This window comes from Herpailurus yagouaroundi, unplaced genomic scaffold, assembly GCF_014898765.1.
Source record: "Herpailurus yagouaroundi ecotype Mexico unplaced genomic scaffold, PumYag 159, whole genome shotgun sequence".
Lineage (NCBI taxonomy): Eukaryota > Metazoa > Chordata > Mammalia > Carnivora > Felidae > Herpailurus > Herpailurus yagouaroundi.
This window is the reverse complement of record NW_024412400.1, coordinates 65,358,324-65,381,254: the sequence shown is the minus strand read 5'-3', so window position 1 is coordinate 65,381,254 and position 22,931 is coordinate 65,358,324. Positions and strand designations below refer to the sequence as shown.

General features: G+C 40.5%; 1 protein-coding gene across 6 annotated transcripts in view; it reads right to left on the bottom strand.

Moving 5' to 3' along the window:
• Positions 1-22,931, bottom strand: part of FNDC3B (fibronectin type III domain containing 3B) — a 360,687-nt gene that overhangs the window by 135,325 nt on the left and 202,431 nt on the right. For all 6 annotated transcript variants that reach the window (XM_040480759.1, XM_040480762.1, XM_040480760.1 and 3 more), the window contains 2 exons: positions 17,082-17,325; positions 12,842-13,132 (listed from right to left, as the gene is read on the bottom strand). In XM_040480759.1, coding sequence (XP_040336693.1) covers positions 12,842-13,132; positions 17,082-17,325 — 535 coding nt within the window. The remainder of the gene's footprint in view (positions 1-12,841; positions 13,133-17,081; positions 17,326-22,931) is intronic.

The window sequence follows — 22,931 nt, the reverse complement described above, 5'->3', positions numbered from 1 at the left end:
CTTAAAATATCACTTTAACTACAGATCACTATTCAAAAAGCTGAAACCTGAGTATAGTGTACCGCTGACTCCTTTGAAAGCGCTACCTAACATTTGATTTCTAATTTGCTTATCAAATCAATGTACACTGGCAGTAGATGCACTCATCCAGCACAGGAGGAAGCCAGAAATGTTAGGAAAAGTCCAAATAGGAAAAGAGTAAGAGACTTATTCACATGGAAATCTGTTCAAAGTGCAGCCACCAATAACAGGGCTCAAGGGCCACAATATGGCAGACAGGCTTGCCCCCTCCACCCATTCCACTGGAAAAGGTTCACATAGTGAGAGGCATGGAGCTGACACAAATGGAACCATGAATTTTCTCGGATTTTATCTGTTTCTTCCAAATTAATTTTATTCCACATTCCACTGAATCTTGTCTACTGTTGTTTGTTCCTTTCACGCTACTCGTTTTCCTACTTTTACCACTTCCTTTTATTTCCGTGTGCCATTCCTCTGAGGCCCTTCTCATTTCTCTCCTGCCTTCTTATTTTCCAGTCTTCCTAAACAATCACAATTCCCTGTTATGCCTGGAACAAATCATCCCACCACTATCACCTGGACTTTCCTGCCCTTTTCTGAGCACAACACCTACACAGAAAGCCCCCATCTTTCCGACGCAGCTGGAAAGAAGGAGTTACGAGCTGGGGGCGTGTGTGTGCGTGCATGCGTGCGTGCGTGTGTGTGTGTGTGTGTGTGTGCGCGCGCGCACTGGTGCAGAGGGGGTAGTTTTTCAAAATGCAAATTCAGCACCAGAGGAAAAAAAAGAGGAAATTGTATAATCAACTACAGAGACATTTATACTGTTTATTTTGTAAATCATAAATCATGAGCACTTAGCTAGTCTCACCATTGTTTCCCTTGGACTGGTCCTATTTCTTGCGTTCTCCACTCAATTCTTAATAGGATTTCAAGGTCTTATTAAGCACTAAAAATTGGAACAGGGTAATACAGTCAGTGATACCGTGGAGTGTATGGTTGGGGAAATTAAATTTAAGCTAAAAGCCAAGGCTGGTCATGGCAGAAAAGATGATCTGTATAGTTAACAACGCATTTGCGATACTGACTACAATTGTCACATTATAATGCACTGATCCTATAAAAGTTGCCAAAATTCCATCACAAATGGTGAGACTATTTCAGATGGAGTATTAATAGAAATGGCTTCTGGCTCCACACACCATGTGATGGGCAGCCTCTGTCATGCCACTCCCCTGCCCCATGACCGTCTTCTCCTGATATTCGCAGCTCTGTGCCTTCCACAATGCATCAACCGACAATATACAACCAACAGGATATGAGCAACGGGACACGGACGCGATGGTTATGACTTACGAGGTGTAAGGAAGAATTGTGAAAGATTATGAAATTTAGCGGATTTTCCTAGTTAGCTTCTCCACTTGGGGTAACTAACTGTCCTACAGCAAGTAATATCAGTGCTGGCAAAATAAATACAGAGAAGTTGTTGTTCACCCAAATCACCTCCAGCTAACCTCTCTCCCTTTTCCCCCCAGCACTAGCAAAGTAATGTAAAGCAGTCAATATGTTGGGCAGTTTCAAACACAGAAGCAAGCTCGCCTGTCAGGCTCTCCCCTAAATCTCAGAAGAGAATCGGGTCCAGAGAGGAGGCAGAGGGAAGATGAGGGGAGAGGGATGAAGTTCACTCTTGCTCAGAATTCAGGTAGTTTGTGGGTAGCAACAGTGAGAATTTGGGGGGGGACTGCATGCTCCGCAGAATCCTCTCGTGTATCACGTCCTTGGCACTCAACGTTACTCAAGACTGACCCAGAATGCAAGGTGCCTTGGCCCTCAGCACTCAGCGGGGCACGATCCCAGGCTGGGGTTCTGCTAACATGACCCACAGGAGGCAGTTCTCATAAGCAGAAAAATGTCATGGTCTTTCTTCGTCCATGCTCTGTAACACCTGCAAAGCACTTAGTGCCTGAAATTATACTGAGAGCTTGTAACAGCCTATGAATTAAGTGTTATTAATTCCCCCCACTTTATACATAAGTGAAGAAGCTGAAGCTTTGAGAGAGGAACTATCTTGCCCAAGGGCACACACCTCACAAGTGGCAGAGCTGGGACTAAACTTAGAACTGCAAGGTCCCAACTAGTAAGTTATTCTGCTTCTAACACACTCTGCTTCTGACACATTTGTGATGATGACCTCTGACCCAGTTAAATTCAGAATTCAACTTCGCTAAATGAGAGAATCACATATAAAAGTTTCAATTCGATAAAATTGAAGGTTACATATGTACCAGAAAAAAAGCATGTCATCGCTTATATCTGCTATTTAAAGGGTTCTTTGGAATGCCATGTATTTTACCAACATGCATTCTGATGTCATCTAAACTGCCTCTATGACCTGTTCCCAAGAAAGCAAAAAGACAGTGAAAATAATACAGGTTCACGGAGTTAAGTACTACATATGGTACAAACAAATCAAAATTCTGCCTTCGATTGCCTGGTGAACATTCATTTCTTTTAAAAAAAATTTTTTTTTAACGTTTATTTATTTATTTATTTATTTTAATTTTTTTTTTCAACGTTTTTTATTTTATTTTTTGGGACAGAGAGAGACAGAGCATGAACGGGGGAGGGGCAGAGAGAGAGGGAGACACAGAATCGGAAACAGGCTCCAGGCTCCGAGCCATCAGCCCAGAGCCCGACGCGGGGCTCGAACTCACGGACGGCGAGATCGTGACCTGGCTGAAGTCGGACGCTTAACCGACTGCGCCACCCAGGCGCCCCTAACATTTATTTATTTTTGAGACAGAGAGAGAGCATGAACAGGGGAGGGTCAGAGAGAGGGAGACACAGAATCTGAAACAGGCTCCAGGCTCTGAGCTGTCAGCACAGAGCCCGACGCGGGGCTTGAACTCGTGGACTGCGAGATCATGACCTGAGCCGAGGTCGGCCGCTTAACCGACTGAGCCACCCAGGCGCCCCGTGGTGAACATTCATTTCAAAAGAAAACTCAAAGAATGTTTTCACGTGTTATTTGTCTTTTTATATGTAAGTGAAAAATGTGAAGCTTCAAGTATGATTTTAATGGGTTAAGACTTCTTAAAGTAGGGGTGCGCCTGGGTGGCTCAGTAGATTAAGCGTCAGGTTTCAGCTCAGGTCATGATCTCACAGTTCGTGGGTTTGAGCCCCACATCGGGCTCTGTGCTGACAGCTTGGCGCCTGGAGCCTGCTTTGGATTCTGCGTCTTCCTCTCTCTGCCCCTCCCCCGCTCACACTCTGTGTCTCTCTCAAAAATAAACATTAAAAAATACTTTATAAAAGACTTATTAAACATGATATGACAAAAATATCTCATCCTAAAATACTTTATAAAAGACTTCTTAAACATGACATGACAAAAATATCTCATCCTGTCTATTCAAAGAATCATGTAATTAACATCTTGAAAACATTCCAGATTGCAAGAACAATACAGGGGGGTGGGAAGAGGGCAAAAGGCAAAAAGAAAGTGATAGGACTTGATAAAGACGCCTACATACTCTACTCATGAGCCACAATTTGGGCCACCCTCGTTTCCTCTTTGATGAGCCACGCATGTGCCTTTGCACCAGTCAGGTAAGTCAACACCTCTTTAAGGAAAAAAAAAATCAGCATACTGGAATCTTAACAGAAGGAAGAGTTATTCATTGTTTGATTTCTCCAGCTCTGGCCTTCAGAAGATAATGCCCAGGTCAGAAAGCACATGTCAACAAGCAACACATTCCTTCTGAAAACTTTGCCTTATATCCCCGGGCTTGTCTCCCTTTTCCCACCCCACACGTAGGCGGTTGTTGTAGGAAGTCTGCTCAGACCTCAACCAGCATCACTCAGAGGCCTTGAAAACCCAGAGAATGGATCTGGCAGCCCACATTTAAAATGGAAAACAGGGTGTTAACTGCCCAGTTTCCTGCTAGAAAGAATGTCTCTTGCATTTTGAGCCAGGGGTCCACATATCATCCTTCAAAAAAAAAAAAAAAAAAAAAAAAAAGTTACTTGGGCTTGTTTGGACTATTTTCACTTTCAGACTGTACTTGGCAGAAAGATGGGTGAATTCCACTGACCTGAGCTCACTTTTAATTTTTTTCATGTTTTCTTGGTATTTTTGCCATGCTTAGGATTTGTCCACAGCTGCAGACAAGTGAAAACACACAGGATTTATCTGCAGCTACAGACTTGAGAGATGAAGCAGTGATGGAAATCCATCTAGAAACTGTCCATTTTCAAGTGCAATGAGAAAGTGCATACTGAATGAAGGAGAAAAGAAAAACCCTACTGCCCCTCCACAACCAAACTGTCTTCCAAAACACCTTGTCTGAACATGCCTGAGAGGACATGTGCTCAGGAGATAGAAAAGGTTGCAAGTGAAAGAAGACAACAGCCACTTGTGAAATGAGCAAGCCCCACGAAATATCTTAAACAGAAAAGCACCCGTGTTATCTTTTATAGGGAGCCAAGACCAAAAGAGATTCCAGAAGAAAAAAAAAAAATCTGCCTTGACTCCCAACATTCCAGACCTTATTAACATTGGGTTCCTCCTCCCAAACAAAGAGGACCACTGTCACCCTGCACAGGTGGATGCAGGCACCCCCTCCTGGAGCCCATGCCATCCAGCAAGAGGATAAACCCCAAGGACTCCCAAACTCACAATCTCAGAGGTAGAGGAAAACACCATCCCGAATTTACTACTGTAATTCTTATCTGCAGAATGAATAAGCTTTCAGTCTAAGTTTGGGTAAATAGATATTGAGGTCAGATCCTGGTTTCTGAGCAGTGATAGCAAAATATAAAAAGAGAAAAAAATGTCAGGGAGGACCAGCTGAGAAGGAATTAGAATACAAAAACCTGGTAATGAGGAACACTGCTGGGGTCAGAAGGCAATCTGTGATGTCTGAAGGACAAAAGCACAAGAATAATGCTTCTGTCACCAGCTTCTAGAGTTAAAACAAAAAAATTATGACTCCATGTGGTGGAATTTCGTCTAAAGTCTAACTGAAGCTTTGGATCGTCAACAATTCAAGGCCAAAGGTCAAATGCCAAAAGTATGCCGTATCCTCATTTTCTTCTATATTTGGAATTCTTACCATTTTGTCCCGATTTTTTCCCACACAGCCCTGAAAGTTCTACAGGTCTCCACATCGGCTACTACCTGTATGTTAGCAACACAAATGGAACTCTACCAACACCGGTATATGTCTATAGGTATACAGGTATACTACAAAAGGAATATGCTTCAACTTAAATCAAGTATTTTAACTAATGCCTCCCAGATTCCCCCCCATTTTAAAATCTCACTTAAAAATTGCTTGGCACTCAAAGGGCTGGTGGCTCTCAAATGTTACTGTGCCTAATCACCACCTGGAGAGTCTAGGGAAACACAGATTGCTGGGTCCCACCTCCACGGACTGTTGGTTAGGTGTGGGGCAGGCCATGAGGGTACTTATCTTACAAGTTCCTCCATGGTGGTGAAGCCACGGGTCTGAGACCAAGCAGCCAGGGTCTAGGTGAGGGATTAACCTCGGGGAAAGCCTTGTGGATGCTAACAAGTACCCAGGTCTCCCACTCCAGCCGTAGCAACACCAACTCTATCTGCTTTCAGGATATGTGTGGGTGCATGTGCACACGTGCACGTGAACACATATGATAGAGGTATGGGAATAAGGATTTGTATTTAATTGAGGATCTACACAAGACTGTTTGAAAACGGAAGATCTACTCACGGATAAATTTTGAAAATCAGCGACCTTAATTCACTTGTTCATTTTACTAAAGGAAATCTGAGGCAGGGTGAAATGACTTGTTGTGTATCATATCGCCCAAAACATATACTGTATTACTATATCTTACAATTCCATATGGTTTTAAAATGTTCAAGTAATGAGTGAGAAAGAAATCTCACTCCTGCAGTAGACTTAGGGATGAGGTAAAGGTCAGCAGTATCAACTGCATGCATGACATACTTCTACACACAGAGTAGAGACTGTGACTAAGCATGTTTGATGTACTCTCCTTCCCTCTCCCTGAACCACCCCAGACACAGACACGCAGACACACAGACGTGCGCGCGCGCACACACACACACACACACACACACACACACAGACTCCCCATAACTAAAGGGATTGCTTAGGTCTTTTTCATATTATTAGACAGTGGGTCCTCCCCAAAGTTTTTATTTTCCACTCTGGATTCAAACAATCTTTTCCAAAACAACACCAACAAATAACCTTTTCCTCCCTTCTGAGGATACAGGACAGTAGGACTCTAACCCTGATTAAAACTTGGAGGATTTCAGTTTCAAACCTGTAACCACTGGGTAACTTCCTTAATGTCATATGCTTTGGTTCTTATTGAGAATAAAAGGGAAGGAATGAAACTTCCTTCCCACTCAGTGACGCACATCAGTAAGTTCCTTAGTCTCTGTGATGAAAGACAAGAGGACAACTTTAACTGGGTCTTGGCTACAGAACAGGCTCAAGGCCCATCAATTGGGCAATGTTCTGAATATGAGGACAAATTTTTCCATGTCGTATGATTCAGCAATTCCACTTTGGGGTATTTACCCAAAGAAAACAAAAACACTGATTTGAAAAGATATAAATGCAGTCCGTGTTCAATGCAGCATTATTTACAGTAGCTAGGGTATGCATGCAACCTAAGTTGCAAGTGCACACACACACACACACACACACACACACACACACACAGGAATATTACTCAACCATAAAAACGAATGAAATCTTGCCATTTGCAACAACATGAATGTCCCTAGAAGGTACTATGTTAACTGAAATTATGTCAAAGAAAGACACCTACTGTATATGATTTTACTTAAATGTGGAATCTAAAAAACAAAAACAAAAACAAAACTAATGAACAAATAAAACCAAACCCATAGATACAGAGAATAGACTGGTGGCTGCCAAAGAAGAAGGGGGTTAGGTGATCAGTGAAATAGGTGACGGGGATCAGATAGACATATAAACTTCCAGCTATTAAGCAAGTAAGTTGCAGGGAGACAATGTACAGCATGGTGACTACAGTCAAGAACACCGTATTGCAAATGTGAAAGCTGCTAAGAAAGTGAATCTGACAAGTTCTCATCAGAAGAAAACTTTTTTGTAACTTTGCGTGGTGACAGACAGTAACTAGACTTATTGTCGTGATCATTTAGCAAAGTATACACATGTCTAGGAGTACAGGGTTGAGCTTTTGAAAGTGTAAGATGGCTTGAGCAGGAGGAAGACACTTCTGGCTTACAGGGGAAGGAGTTGAGGGAGAGGGCCTGAAGGGAAGGAGGAAGGCCACTGGATAGGAGGGGATGTCCTGGATGCAAGGTGATCCTCAGATCACAGGCGGGAGACAGTCACAAATACCCAAGTAACAAGGGTGACCATTATACTGAGGGGTTAAGAACTGAACTAGGCTACTTTCAGTATTTAATAAAGAAAATTAAAATACCTATTTTACAGGTGAGGATAACAGAGATTCTGGGAATACTGAAAGCAAGTAGTTAGCAAGCAACAAAGCTGGATCGATTCTAAGCCAAGTACGTCTGATAACAAAGTCCCAACCGTTCTATGCCAACACACCATGAACTCTACGGTAGTACCAAAAAACAGGAGGCCTACATTTCTCTGAGGGTATCATTGGGACCTTGCCCTGCCTACACTATTTTCCCAAAGGTAAGAGTAAATGAAAGGAGGGGTTGGCTGCACGGCTGTATCCCTGAGGAGCACAGCGATTCTTCCTAGGAAGAAGAAATGTTGCAACAGCTCCATGTGCTCAAACAGAAGGCCTGTTCTAGAAAACCAATTAAGAATACAGCATTCGTTCCACAAATATTTGCTATGTAACCACTATGTGCCAGACATAGTTCCAGGAGGTGAGAATGGTGAATTAAAGTTCCTACCTCCTATCGTGTACAACTTAGCGAAACACACCTACTGTAACCATCCTTAATATTAGGACAGTTCTTCATCTTGGCTGACATCATTGCCAGTGGAAGATTGATGAAAAAACAAACAAACAAGCAAAAATGAATCCAGATCAGGCAAAGGTATTCTGCTTTGGTAGGTCTGAAAATGAGGTTTAGGGATCTGTTTTGGGTTTGATTTTTTGGTTTTGGATCCAGAATGTTAGTTTATTTCATTCTGTCTACTATATTTTATTCAATTCTATTCTTGTTTGCACACTGCTTCATCTGTTTATTCTTTAAATTTTTTTTTTAATGTTTGTTTATCTTTGAGAAAGAGACAACACGAGTGGGGGAAGGGCAGAGAGACAGGGAGACAGAGAACCTGAAGCAGGCTCCAGGCTCGGAGCTGTCAGCACAGAGCCCAATGTGGGGTTCAAACTCAGACTGCGAGATCATGACCTGAGCCAAAGACAGGCACTCAACCAACTAAGCCACCCAGGCTCCCCTGCTTATTCTTAGTATTTTATTTTTAAACAATATCTGATTCATTTGGAGATGTTTTTCTTTTAAAGTATGTAAAACTGGGGGCGCCTGGGTGGCGCAGTCGGTTGAGCGTCCGACTTCAGCCAGGTCACGATCTCGCGGTCCGTGAGTTCGAGCCCCGCGTCGGGCTCTGGGCTGATGGCTCAGAGCCTGGAGCCTGTTTCCGATTCTGTGTCTCCCTCTCTCTCTGCCCCTCCCCCGTTCATGCTCTGTCTCTCTCTGTCCCAAAAATAAATAAAAACGTTGAAAAAAAAATTTAAAAAAAAATAAAATAAAATAAAGTATGTAAAACTGGAAGTTTGCATCTGCCGATTCTCTTCACCAATTTTGCCCATCCCCCAGCCTCCTCCCCTCTGGCAACCACCACTTTGTTCTCTCTATTTAACAGTCTGTTTTTTGCCTGCTTTTTAGATTCCACATGTAAGTGAAATCATATGGTATTTGTCCTTCTCTGACTTAATTCACTCAGCATCATACCCTCTTTAGATCTCTCCATGTTGTTGCAAATGGCAGGATCTCATTCATTTTTTGTGGCTGAATAATATTTAAGCACGTGTGTGTGTGTATAACCATGATATATATGTGTCATTGGACACATGGGTTGCTTCTATATCTTGGTTCATGTAAACAATGCTGCAATAAATATAGGGGTACATATATCTTTTTGAATTAGTGTTTTTCTCTGGGTATGTAACCTGTAGTGAAATCACTGGGTCATATGGTAGTTATATTTTTAATTTTCTGAGGAACTTCCATACTGGTTTCCACAGTGGTTGCACCAATTTACATTCCCACAAACCATGTATGATTGCTTCTTTTTCTTCATAACCTCATCAACACTTGCTATTTCATGTCTTTTCGATACTAGCTGTTCTGACTGTTGCAAGGTGACATTGATGGTTTTGATTTGTATTTCCATGATGATTAGTAATAGTGATCATCTTTTCAAGTGCCTATTGGCCATCTGTATGTCTTCTCTGGAAAAATGTCCATTTCAATCCTCTCTTGTTTTTCATTGTATTGTTTTTCTGTTTGTTGAGTTGCAGACATCCTTTACATATTTTGTATATTAACCTTTTATCAGATGTATCATTTGCAAATATCTTCTCCTACTCAGTAAATTGACTTTTCATTATTTTGTTTGCAAAACCTTTTTATTGTGGTGTCGTTCCAATAGTTTATTTTTGTTTCGGTTTCTCTTGCCTCAGGAGACGTGTCCATAAATACGCTGCTAAGGTCCAAGTCCAACAGATTATCGTCTACGTCGTCTATGTCGTCTCTTAAGAGTGTTAATGGTTTCACAACTCCCACTTAGGTCTTTAAACCATTTTGACTTTATCTTTGTGTATGGTGTAAGAAAATGGTCCAGCTTCATTCTTTTGCATATACCTGTCCAGTTTTCCCAACTCCATTTGTAAAAAAGACTGTCTTTTCCTCACTGTATACTCTTGCCTTATTTGTTGTAGATTAATTGACCATATAATCATGGGTTTATTTCTGCATTCTCTATCCTGTTGCAGTGATCTATGTATCTATTTTTCTGCCAGTACCAGCCTCTTTTGATTACTACAGCATTGTAGTATATCTTGAAATAGGGGATTGTGATATCTTCAGTTTTGCTCCTTTGCAAGATTGTTCTGGCCATTTGAGGTCTTCTGCGGTTCCATATAGATGTTAGGATCATTGGTTCCAGTTCTTTGAAAAATGTTATTGGTATTTTGATAGGGACTGCATTGAACTTGTAGATTGCTCTGGATACTATGGACACTTTAACAATATTAATCCTTCCAGTCTATGAACAGGGAATATCTTTCCATTTGTTTGTGTCTTCTTCAATTCCTTTCCTCAATGTCTTGGTTTTTGGAATCCAGATCTTTTACCTCCTTGGAATATGGTCATCAGATTGGCATGTTTCATTTAAGGTGGTTTTATGTCTTTTCATACTTTAACAGCTCATTTCTGTTTAGTGTTGGGTTTCCATTGTCTGCATGTGCCACAGTTCATTTACTTACTGGAGGACATCTTGGTTGCTTCTAAGTTTTGGCAATTATGAATACAGCGGGTATAAATACTTGTGTGTATGTTTTTGTCGGGACATAAGTTTCCAATTCATTTGGGAAAACGAATACTTAGTTTTTAAATCCAATACATAAACCCCTCAGATCCTTACTGAAATGAAGTAGAACACATAATACCCCATCTGATTCTTTATTTCATGACTCAACCATGTGGAGAGTTGTAGTTTGAGTGGTTTTGAGGAGGTAAATAATGTGATGGGAAAAGGAGAAATAGACCAAGTTCAGACTAAAGCTGAGATAAAAATTTTTTCCAATTTTTCATTGCAACACACACCCTCCCAGAAGTCCACAGCGAAAGTGATCTCACTGTTAGCATCACAATAAAACTTATAATAATAATAATGTTTTCTACATGACAGCAAAGAGCTTAAGGTGCTCAAAACAATTATAGTCTCATTCATTACACAGAAGACCAAAATGCTTGTAAACATATGGATATTAGCAAACATTTCCATATAGATTTCAGTGCAAATCCATAGCCTCTCTTCCAGCTAGGAGTATGTTAAAATATAGAGGAGCTTACACTTTTAGACAAATGATACGAAATAACTGCACATAGAAGGAAGATACTTATTTTTGCCATAGTTGATCCATAATTACATTAGTTTTATTTCCTAACTTCAACCCTGACGCATCTTATTTTCCTTCATCTCTTTGCCCTTTAGATCTTTACTCAAATTTATTCTATCTGACTCTATTATGTATATCTATGTCACCTGTCTTAAATCTCTTTTGGTGTAAGGCAGGGCAAAACTTATTAGAGAATGAATCATGTAATCAAGGAAGTTCAAACCTCCTTACGCTCTCTGAAGACTGCTTACACATTCTTCTTCTCTTTTTTATAAACTAAAACTCTCCTTAGAAAAACTTATTTCTAATTTTTTGTTTGAATTCCCTTATATGCCCCTGGTTAAAAATTCTAACATTGATTGTAATCTAATTTCAAACTCAGAAATTGTAGTATCAGTTGACTAAAAATTACTTTATATGGCAGAAATAGGACTATACCTAAAAAGCTATTTAAAGGCCTCTTAAACTTTGGGTTTCTTTTATATACTTGCTTACACTTTAATGACTAAGAATAACACATGATAACTACATGAAACTTGGAAAATATAGAAAAGAATAAAAGATAAAACTAGAAGAATAACATACTTTACTCAGAGAAATTATTATTCACTTTTTACTATACCTTACTATTCCTCTTTTTAATGCTATAATTCACTCATAAATAAAACGCTGATGCCAACATCTGGTCCGACCTACGTGTCCTTGGCCCCAAAAGAGTCCAGCCTTCCGTACACAATCAAACATACTCAACTTCCGTCTTTTTCATTCACAAACACATTCTCACACACACCTAGATAAGGTCTGGTAAAAGGAAGGAGTATATTTAATGAGTGCTATAATCACTTCTGATCTTGTCTTTTATAGCTGCTCATGCCTTCACATATTTATATTTGTTAATTCACCTGGCTTTTTCAAAACAACACCTTACTGTGCTTCAGTTAGGTCAGCCTTCTCTACGTGACTGTATACAGAGCCTGTTTTTAACTCCTTTGGCATCAAAATAGGTTGTTTCTAAATCTTGGCTAAAAACTTCATTTAAAGCACATATACATTCCTCCCCAAATTAACTGATCTACAGCCACAAGACTAATCTACAAAAACAAAACCACACACACACACACACACACACACACACACAAACACACACACACGTCCTTTTGAGCAGATGTCTCCTATGTAGCAACCTTATTTCTTCCACCTCATTCTTGGGATAGGAGTACTTTATTCAGGATGCAAAGGTGGCATTAAACAAGAATTGAGGCCTGAAACCAAGAAACAGATTACTGTTCCACAATGATAAATTTCACTACAGAGCCAAGGAATGACGTCTGGTTTTATAAAGTATTATACTGTTCAGATTTAAACCAGCCCTCAACTTCTTAGAAAGACTGTTTTCCTATGGATCTCCTCCCCGCCTGTCTCCTTGCAGTGAACCAAGTTCAGATACTTGTTACTGAGAGTATGTAGAACGTCACATGGCACCTGTGACCAACACGTATTTCTGCCGTAAAGTAGTAATAAAAGAGAGGATCCAATATTCTGCTGATCAGAGAAGGTCTAACCAGTCATTCCTAGTAGGAAGACCAACCACCGTGAAATCACATTGTTATGTAAAAGACGTTTCTTTTAGGATGTCCAGGTGTCCATGGTTTTATGCTTTATGGCAAACATCTTTGCACGTTACCTTGCAAATCTGCATCGTTCGACTTTGGACTGCTTCTTGCTCGCCGCTCTGTCTTCTTGATTCCTGGCCCACCACCACTGCCGCCTCCACTGCCTCCACCACCCCCGGCGCTGTGGCCCTTCCCGTAGCCGTTGTACACAGTTGTGCAGTTGCTTTTGTAGATAGAAGAAGGAGGACTGTTGAGGCGGTTCTGGCGGTCAATCTGGCGGTCTTTCAGTTTTTTGTGTGGAGGCTTGCTGTACTGGTCTTCCCGGGTGATGTAGCTTGACATTCCGTAGAGTGGTATAATTTCTGAAATGGAGGGTCATGACAAATGCACGCTCAGTCTACAGTTTCGATAATAAATTCTAACAGGTCAAATAACCTGAGTCCTGAATGATGAAGTTTAAAATATTACCACAGTAAATACCTTTAAAATTATATATGTACAAATAGAATACATGCTTAAAATAGTCCCAATTTGGGGCACTTGGGTGGCTCAGACACATCTGACTCTTGCTTTCGGCTCAGGTCATGAGCTCATAGTTCTTGAGTTTGAGCCCTGTGTCGTGCTCTGCACTGACAGTGCACAGCCTGATTGGGATTCTCTCCCTCTCCCCACCTCCCTCTCCCCTCTTTCTCTCTCTCTCTCTCAAAAATGCATAAATAAACTTAAAAGAATAAATGAAGTAAAATAAAAATAAAATATTCCCACTCATTTCGGACCAATCAAGGAATGATCATTAAAAACCGTACAGTGTGTTAATGAATGTTCCAGAAATTATGGAAAATGCTGAAGAAGACAAGGTTGCTGTTCATAAAGAGTTCATAATCTAGCTGAATTTATAAACAAATTTCATTCTGTTTTGTCAAAATCACTGTCAAAATGCTTTTAGTTGCAGCATACCAAAAAAAAAGTCAGAAAAAAACCCAAAATACCCCCATAAACATATCCTTAGAATCAAGACACTTAAAAATATACTCATCATTATAGACAAAATAGCATTTCTACTCGAAAGAGTGTTAACAACCAGAATCTAAAGAGTTATTTGTGGCATCTAAAAGAGCCAACATTTGGGGCACCTGGGTGGCTCAGTCAGTCAAGCGTCCAACTTTCAGCTCAGATCATGATCTCACGTTTTATGAGTTTGAGCCCCCGAGTCAGGTTCTGTGCTGACAGCTCGAAGCCTGGAGCCTGCTTCAGATTCTGTGTCTCCCTCTCTCTCTGCTCCTCCCCTGCTCATGCTCTCTTTCTCAAAAAATAATAAACGTTCAAAACACCACTTTTTTAATACATAAAAAATAAAAGAGCCAACATTTGACTAAAACTAACACGATGAGATGAAAAATTTCCACTAAAAAAACTCAGAGCTCAAAGAATCAGGGGAAACGTTTAAGGAGAAATAGTAGCGGTAAATACAGGCCATCTCTGCAGCCTGGTGCCACACATAGTAAGCTGTGGTCTCAAACTTCTATTCTGGAGTAATCAAGAGGCAAAACAAACTGAGTAGAAAATGTCACCTGGCTTCACTATGTGTATTTTTGTAGGTGGCTCAAAAAAAGAATGGGAGTCTACAAAATAATTTCATGATCTTAGGAGAAAACATTTTAAGTAAAAAATGTTAAATCAATTAAAAATTAAATTTAGGCCATCAATAAAAATGACAATATATACCACAGAGATTGGTTCCTTAAATGTTTACAATAGAAAAGGGCCCCATAGCCACAGAATGACCAAATAAATTAGCATCCAAACTGAATACTTCTGAGAGTGGAAAGGTAGCATTTCTTTTTTTTTTTTTTTTAAGTTTTATTTATTCTGAGAGAAAAAGAGAGTGTACGCATGCATGCACAGGGGAGGGACAGAGAGACAAGGAGAAAGAATCCCAGAGATTGAACTCACAAACTGTGTGATCATGACCTGAGCTGAAACCAAGAGTCAGATACCCAAGGGGCTGAGCCACCCAGGCGCCCCTGGCATTCCTAATCATGTCTCCGTACAAGAGACTGAAACCAGGACTATTCTAAGCATACCAGGAATGTACCGTCACCCTACATAACACCCAACTGATGTTTCGAGTGTTCAATGGCAAGGCTTCACTCTTCATTTTTTTTCTGTTCCCATAGCTTAAGAAAGATCTTTAAAAAGCAAATCTTTGCAAGATAATTAATTTGCACTAGAGAATGTGGAAAAAAAACAAAAAACAAAAAACAAATAGAACCCTATGCCCAAATAAATTATACCCAAGTATACAAAAAGGATGGTAAATGTTTTTTAACTATCACAATGCATCACACTTGAGATTTAAGATATTAACCATGGACACTAACAAAACAATCTTTTAAAGCACGTTGAAGACTTTACTCCTATGGTTTAGGAAATTAAATGTTTTAAGTTGCTTTTAGATATGCACATTGAAAAGGAAGGTAAGGGAATATATAAATGGCTTTATATCTATAAAGCAAAGGGATTTTGTTTTTTGCTTTCTTTAATATGAAATCAATGAGGCACTTGCATTTGTATGTTATCGTTATAGGTTATTATAATGAAATTAAACCAAAATACCCTATGAAGTGAAGACACAATTTAAGTTAATTTCATTTTGAGAGAGAGAGAGAGAGAGAGAGAGAGAGAGAGAGAGAGAGAGAGAGGCAGGCACAAAGAGAGAGAGACAGACAGACAGAACCCGAAGCAGGCTCCAGGATCCCAGCTGTCAACACAGAGCCAGCGGGACGAGTGACTCAAACTCATGACCTAAGCAGGAGTCAGACGCTCAACCAACTGAGCCACCTAGGCGCCACCCCCTCTTTTTTTTCCTGAAGCCTAGACATAATTTTTTTTCTTAATTCTAATGACCATTTAAATCAAACTATTATCTAAAATTCCAGAGGACATCATTTACAAAACAGGAACTATGTGGCTTCCTAGTAACACACTGCTGACACAAGGCAGGGCACACAACTCTTCACCAAGCGATCAGTCACCAAGGCTCCTGGTCGTTAAGCTCAGAGCAAATCAGAAAACTCTGACAATGCTCAAATACTTAATGTACATTGTGTCAAAACACTGAATACTTTTTGTGTTTTTTTAAAATGACAATTCACTTAATTTGGGGGGATTTTATCCAAATGTTTTCATGGCATCGCCTCACTAGTCTGATGTTTTGGGGTGTGATGTCCGTGGGCAGGATACAAAGTTACAGATGCTATCACCTCTCCACACCCCACTTACGATAGCACTTGATTCCTGCGAATTATACTAAATTTCTTTCTACTAAAACAAACAAAAAAACCTAAAACAACAAAATGCAATTCTATCCCTAAGTTAGAGGACAGTCTGCTTTTCATTAATAAAATTTTTTTCATTGATATATACATATATAATTGATGAGAGAAAGTCAGGGGATAACTTACTCTCAAACTCAATAGCATAACAGCAATTCTCATATTTGAACCAATGTAAAAATATGTTTGAAGTAATAAAAGGCTTCAATTCCTAGAAGAAAATCACTTTGCAAAGTCTTAGACATTTAAGTCTGATTTTTACCCTCACTTACCTGGTTTCTTAGTATCCATTTTGATAGAAAAAGGCTTTAGACTAAACCAACAGCAATGCCAAAACTACAAAGACATAATGTGTGAGACTCCCTCATTTCAAGGTGAATATCTGGCTAACAACCAGTGAAAGTGTGGCCACGCAAATGGTTACTCTTCACGTAAAAACAGGCTGCAGGAGGACCACACGGAGGAGATTCGGAGTTCTACCAAGATTGCAACCTAGAGCATCCAGGAATCAGAAAGATTACTGAGACCTCAGAGTCTTCTATCGTTGGAAATTGGGCACAAAACACTTAACTTCTCTTCTACTTCTAGACCATTTCTACTTCTAGAAATAATGCAGTTCCACCCAAGGGCACTGTCACTTAAAAATATGTAAACGGAACACAGGAACATACGACAGATCACTTATTTCTTACTAAACTAAGATGTGGCTACCCCACTCCCTGCTTTTTGTGGGGTGGGTGGATGGGGGCAGAATTTTGGAAAATACAAAGAGCTGTCCCCCACAAAGTAACCTTTTCAAGACACGCTTCGGGACAAAGGGAGCTAGGAGTTTCCCATGAGCTTTCTACAGCAGGTGGATCCTCTCCTACTGTGCTCCTTCCAGAAGAAACAAAGGGCTGGCTCTCTGGTTCTCCTAAGCTACTTCTGTGTTGTAACCAGTTTCAACAGCTCCCGATGCCAGCAGCAATCTACTCACCTTGCTCGCCGTATATTGTAGGGGGAATATGATGCTGAGGGAAAAACTGAGGCGGCATATCTCCAGGTCCAGTAACAGGTGGGTAGTAAGCCGTGTGTGAGTTATGAATAAAATGGGGGTGGTGAGTCAGGTAGGGGGGTAGGTGATGGGTTGGAGACATGGCCGAGGGGTAGCTTGGGGGGTAACACTCAGGAGACTGGGGTGTGACCACCACCCGGCGGACTCCAGTATTGTCTTCAATCACCTAGAGAAAACAGCAGAAAGAAAGAGTTTCGTGTGTATTATCAGCAAACATCCTGTGAATATATACAGTATTTATTTCCCTTAATTTAACTTTCTCTCCTCATGAGGGAAAAAAAAAAATAGTGCTTCTCTAATTCAACCAGCTAAATGAGTTTTAGAAACAGTAACATTTGACAATGAAAATGTATGAAAGTAAACTTTTCATCAACCACGTGATTCTGATTACACAAAACTCTTCGGAGAGATCAACAGCTTGATCATAAATCCTGTTTGTCTCATAACATTTTCCAAGAAGACACGAAGACTTCTGAAAACTTCACCGAAGACAGTGAATTTAATTTGTGATTAAGTTGATGTGAGGAATGACTTTGAATATAACTAATGGCTCAGTGGTTTTGCAGAAAGAAGAGATTTCTGAGTAACAAATGTGCTTCACAGGGCACAGCTTTCCAGATTGGCCTGATGGCACTGGACTCATTACGGCTTTAGCATGACCATTCCATTTGTACAAGGGCAGAACATTATTTCAGAGGCCCTAAGAGTACCAAAGTTTCATTTAGTCTGGGACACCAAGGACACTGATGAAATGGGGGGATTCCAAACAGTAAAAAACTTGGACAATACCAAAATCAAGATGGACACCTGTGCTCCCAAGACATCCTGACAAGGTAATGGGTATGGTGGAGGCAGATACTATGACGGGGCCCTGCCGTGAGCATAGTGAGCCCATCAACACTCTGTCCTTACTTTCTGCAAAGCCTTCTAAGTTCCCCCAAGGCAGGTGGCTAAGGTTGTTCAATGACAATGTTAACTGCCTGTTTGGCCAACTCCATGCTACCTGCTTTAAAGTGTTTAAAAGGAAACACTTTTGTTGAGATGCAAGCTAAGAAATAACCCAACAGATACTATAATCAAGCGGGAAAGCTGAGGAGTACAGAGAAAAGCACAGGGAAAGGCAGGATCAAGGGGGCTTTGGGGACCTGAAAGAATTAGTACTATTGCGACAGCGGACAGAAAGACCCTTGGGTCAGGGCCATGCAAGGAAGGGGACTTTCAGGGCCAAAGAGACTAGCTGCTCTAATCAAGTATTTAAGACAATCAGGCACACACTGGTAGGATGTTTGCTAAATACATACATACATACACACATACACTGAAAATTACACTTGTATTTTGGAATGGATTTCTCATTATACCTCAGGAGGCTGATTACAAGCCAAAATAAAATGACTTAAATCATGTCTAAAACATTCTAATAAAAAAAATTTACAGTGAAAGCTTTGGTTTTTTTAAAACACTGCTTGATACAAAATGGCAAGTTTAGGGGCACCTGGGTGGCTCAGTTGGATAAGCACCCCACTTAGGCTCAGGTCATGATCTCACAGTTTGTGGGTTCGAGCCTTGTGTCGGGCTCTGTGCTGACAGCTCAGAGCCTGGAGCCTGCTTCTGATTCTGTGTATCCCCACCACCCCCTCTCTGCCCCTGTCCCACTCGTACTCTGTCTCTCTCTCTCTCTCTCTCTCTCTCTCTCTCTCTCAAAAATAAACATTAAAAAAAAATTTTTTTTAAATGGCAAGTTTATCAACATTAGTCTGTACTTGGGTGTATAAGATAGGTCTCGTTTGAATTAATGGCCATTAGTCTTTATGTTAAGAAAACAAAAATCTTTATGTTTATTAATGAACTAATTAATGTAATAGTTTCAGAATTAACGGTCATGTTAACAGTTCATTAAGAAAACAATATTAACTCCTTAAAATTAAGATTCTGAGTCATCCTCAGACATGGGTTTTTATGTATTTTTTTAATAAATGTAACCTCTTCTGGGTTCAGGCAAGCTAATTCCATTAACCTCATTTATGAAGGCATGGCTGTCGATTTACAGGTAGATGTGAAATGATGCTTAAAACTGTGATACTGGAAATTGTAACACACATGTTAGCATCTTCTGTATTATCTAAAATAACATTTGGTAGCACACTTTGTACAATTTTTGTACAAGTACAGATTTTTCTTTCTATCTGATATAAACATGCATTATTCTATAGTATCTTCTTTCTCCCCCACTCTGCCACTGGCTATTAAGACAAAAGTAAGGCATACTCCAGATGTTCCTCTTTCACAGAACCTTTATTCAATCCTGTGCTAGACACTGGAAGGTTCACAGAAGCAAAGTATTTGTTTTCTTGAAACTTGCAACATTCATTATTTTCATTATTGTAATACTCCCAAAGGTCAACCAGCCCCACAGACTCAACCGAGGTAGTAAAACCAGGAACAGGGCCCTCACTTAATATGAAGAACAGTGGGCTTGTAAACAGGAGCAGTTATAGTGAAAAGAAATTATTTTCATTTTATCATGATTTTTGACTTGTTAAAATAAAGCATTAAAGAGTTGAACAAGAAGCACTAACAAAGATAAGAATTCTAGTAGGGGGAAGAAAAACAAAAATACAAGACAACTAAAAGATGATCTTTTTACCACCATATTTTGTAAGAATAAGTATCACTACTAATTCAAAAAATTAGTAAATCTGATGTATAAATTACCCTTCACAAAACAAAAAAAAAATATGTTTCTAGTTAGAAAACCAAGTAGCCTTTCGAAACCACAAATTGCCTGCATGTATGAAAATCGTTTCACAGCCCCATTTTTAATTATCTTAAATTATTCTGTGGGATTTGTGAAAGACATCTATTTACATGTATATGAGTAATGGGACACTTTCAGAAACCTGATCCCTTACCTAAAGTCAAGGCCTACCTCACCATTAAAAATATTTTCAAGAAATGAAATATTAATTCTCAAATAATCAGAAACACAAGTCAAAGTAAAAACTATATGGTGAATATTTTGTTCATTGTTCTTCTGTAACACAAACTGCAATGCATTTAATTAACAAATTTAGTCTGGATAAGGAAATTCTGCCTATGTTCCCCCAGAGAGTGAGAAAGTCCAAGGAGCAATAACAATGCACAAAATAATAAACAACTGAGGAAATGGTGGTAATACCATTCTTTGTTTAAAAATTAGGTTCATAAAGAAATATAACTAGAGAATAATTCAGATATTAGAAAAGAGTTCAGTCCAAAAACCCTGAGACAATAAAATGCGCCTTCACAAGTGACAATCAAACGGACAGATTCATTTGCTTTTAGAGTGAATAAAATTGTGACATTGTCCGGACACAGACAAATCCCCTGTATTCAATTCAACAATCATTTCCTAACACATACTAAGAGCGAAGCACTGGATGTTCAAAAGTGAAGAAAAAATTGGTAGGATTCATGTCTATCATCTAAGAATAATATAAAGAGAAAAATTACACTAAGTCCCATAAGTGCTATTCAGAAATCAGAACGCACTACTGCTTTTTCCAAAGTCACAAATTTTCAAACATCACTCAACTCTTTAAAAAATCTAGTATTCTTCATCTAGATTTTTTTTTTCTAGCTCTGTGACTCAACAGAGTAGTCACTTACATATCTTTTCCGGAGAAGCACAGACCCTTAGAAAAGATCATTGTGCTAGTTTCTCTATGGGCTGAATTGTGCACTCCCTCCCTTTCACTGATTTGTACACTGAAGTCCTAACTCCCCAGGAGCTTAACATGTGACTCTCTGGAGACAGGGACTTTAAAGAGGTAATTCAGGTAAAATGAGGTCCTATGGGCTGGCCCTAATCCAATATGACTGATACTGCTGTAAGAGGAGCAAATTAGGACAAACACGCAGAGAGAAAACCATGTGAGAACACTGAAGGAAGATGGTCACCTACAAGCCAAGGAGGGAAACCTTAGAAGAGACCAAACTTGCAAGCCTCCAGAACGGTGAGGAAACAATTCCTGTTGTCTAAGCAACCCAGTCTGGGTGGTCTGTTATGGCAGCCCCAGCAAATAAACACACCACCTATCAGAGCCTGACAGCAAATACGAGCTGGTTGGATTCTCAACCACGTCATTTATTCTGCTCGACAGACATTCACCGAGAAACTTCTACGTGCCTAGTATTCTTGCTAACCTGTGGCCTAGACACAAGGATGAGAGGCTAGAGAACAAGGTGTTCACAACAGGGAGAACCTTTGTCCTACTTGCACAAGTGTTTTTAAAAGTATGACCGAGGGAATCATTAACACCGAATGATACAGTGTGGAGGCAAGGGCAAGAACGGGGGGGTGCCGGGGGGCAGCCTGCGGAGGGAGAAGAGAAAGAAACCCACTGCCCAGTGCCTCGGTCTGCCAGTGCCCTGACATGGACTGTCTCATTTCACTTCCTTCACTCCTGCAGAATTAGATATGAGCATCCCTGCCGCACACGAGGAAACCAAAGCACAGCAAGATTAAAATGTAGAACCGGTTCGGCTGCAGAACCAGATTCTCACTCGGATCTGTACTCCAAAGTTTTCGTTATGTGGAGAACTATACAGAAGTTAGGACTGCTGAGAAACAAAGATGTAGATAATGAACCGCAGCAAACAGAACAGTTGGGTTATTAAGAGATGTGAAAAGACTCAAGACAAACCAGCATATACTGTATTGACTACTTGCTGCTCTAATACCCTCTATCTGAAATAAGGCAACGCATATTAAGGTCCTGGAACAGTAACGGGTACATAACAGAAAACTCCTACCTAGCCATTACTACTATTAATCCTCCCACCAGCCCTGGGAGGCATATCCAGTTATTCCCACGTTAGAGATTAAGAGGAGGAGGAAGCTCAGGAAAGGGTCAGCAAACCGGCCTAAGGTCAGAGAGCTAAGGGGGAAGAAAGGGACCGATTTTGAGTCGCAGGCACTAAAATGCGTCTCGTGATAACACTTACATCGTGAGGGTCTTTTCTCATAGCTAACAGAGAAAGAAGGTAAGTCCCCCTTACTGAAATAAAATGCTCCACGGGAAATTTTTGTTAACGCCTCAGTTTCTACAACCCTCTCCCTTCTACTTCTGGGTTGCAAGCAACAACACTCAAGAGCTTACATGGTAGGAAACAAAAGAAAAAATTTCAAAGGCTGTTCCAGGTGGCCAAGGATGATCCAGGAAGCAGGCAGCGCGGACGGCCCGCGGACACACATGAACCCACATGCATGCAGGCCGGGTGTGAGGCCGGGCAGCCAGTCTGCTGCAGTGGCCACAGCACTAAGCTGACCACACACAGAAAACTAGGACCCAACAATTTTGTGAAACTCAGGCTCCAAACCAATTCCTAACTGTTGCCGACATACTTGAAGTGGGCTCCCAGGCCATTCCAGGAAGGAAAGAAGTCTCAGCTAAAACTAAGCACGCAAGCAGTGAACAAGGAGAAGAAAAGTCCAAACAGTACACAACACTTGCATGGAAAGAGGAATGAGCAGGCAAACAGTCTAGGCTTCTCCCAACCAGACCGGGGTTCACCCGTCCACCAGCACCTCTGTCCTGTAGCATAGGTTGTGTACAGATCTGTCTCTTGCACCCAACTGTAAATCCCCCAAGGACGCCTAGGCACACAGGAGGTTTTCAATAAATGTTGGCTGAGAAGAGAAGAGAGGAGAGGGGAGGGGAGGGGAGGGGAGCGTTACGGAAAGGAAAGAAGGCTCAGCAAAAACTAAGCACTACAGAGAAGGTGAGAGAA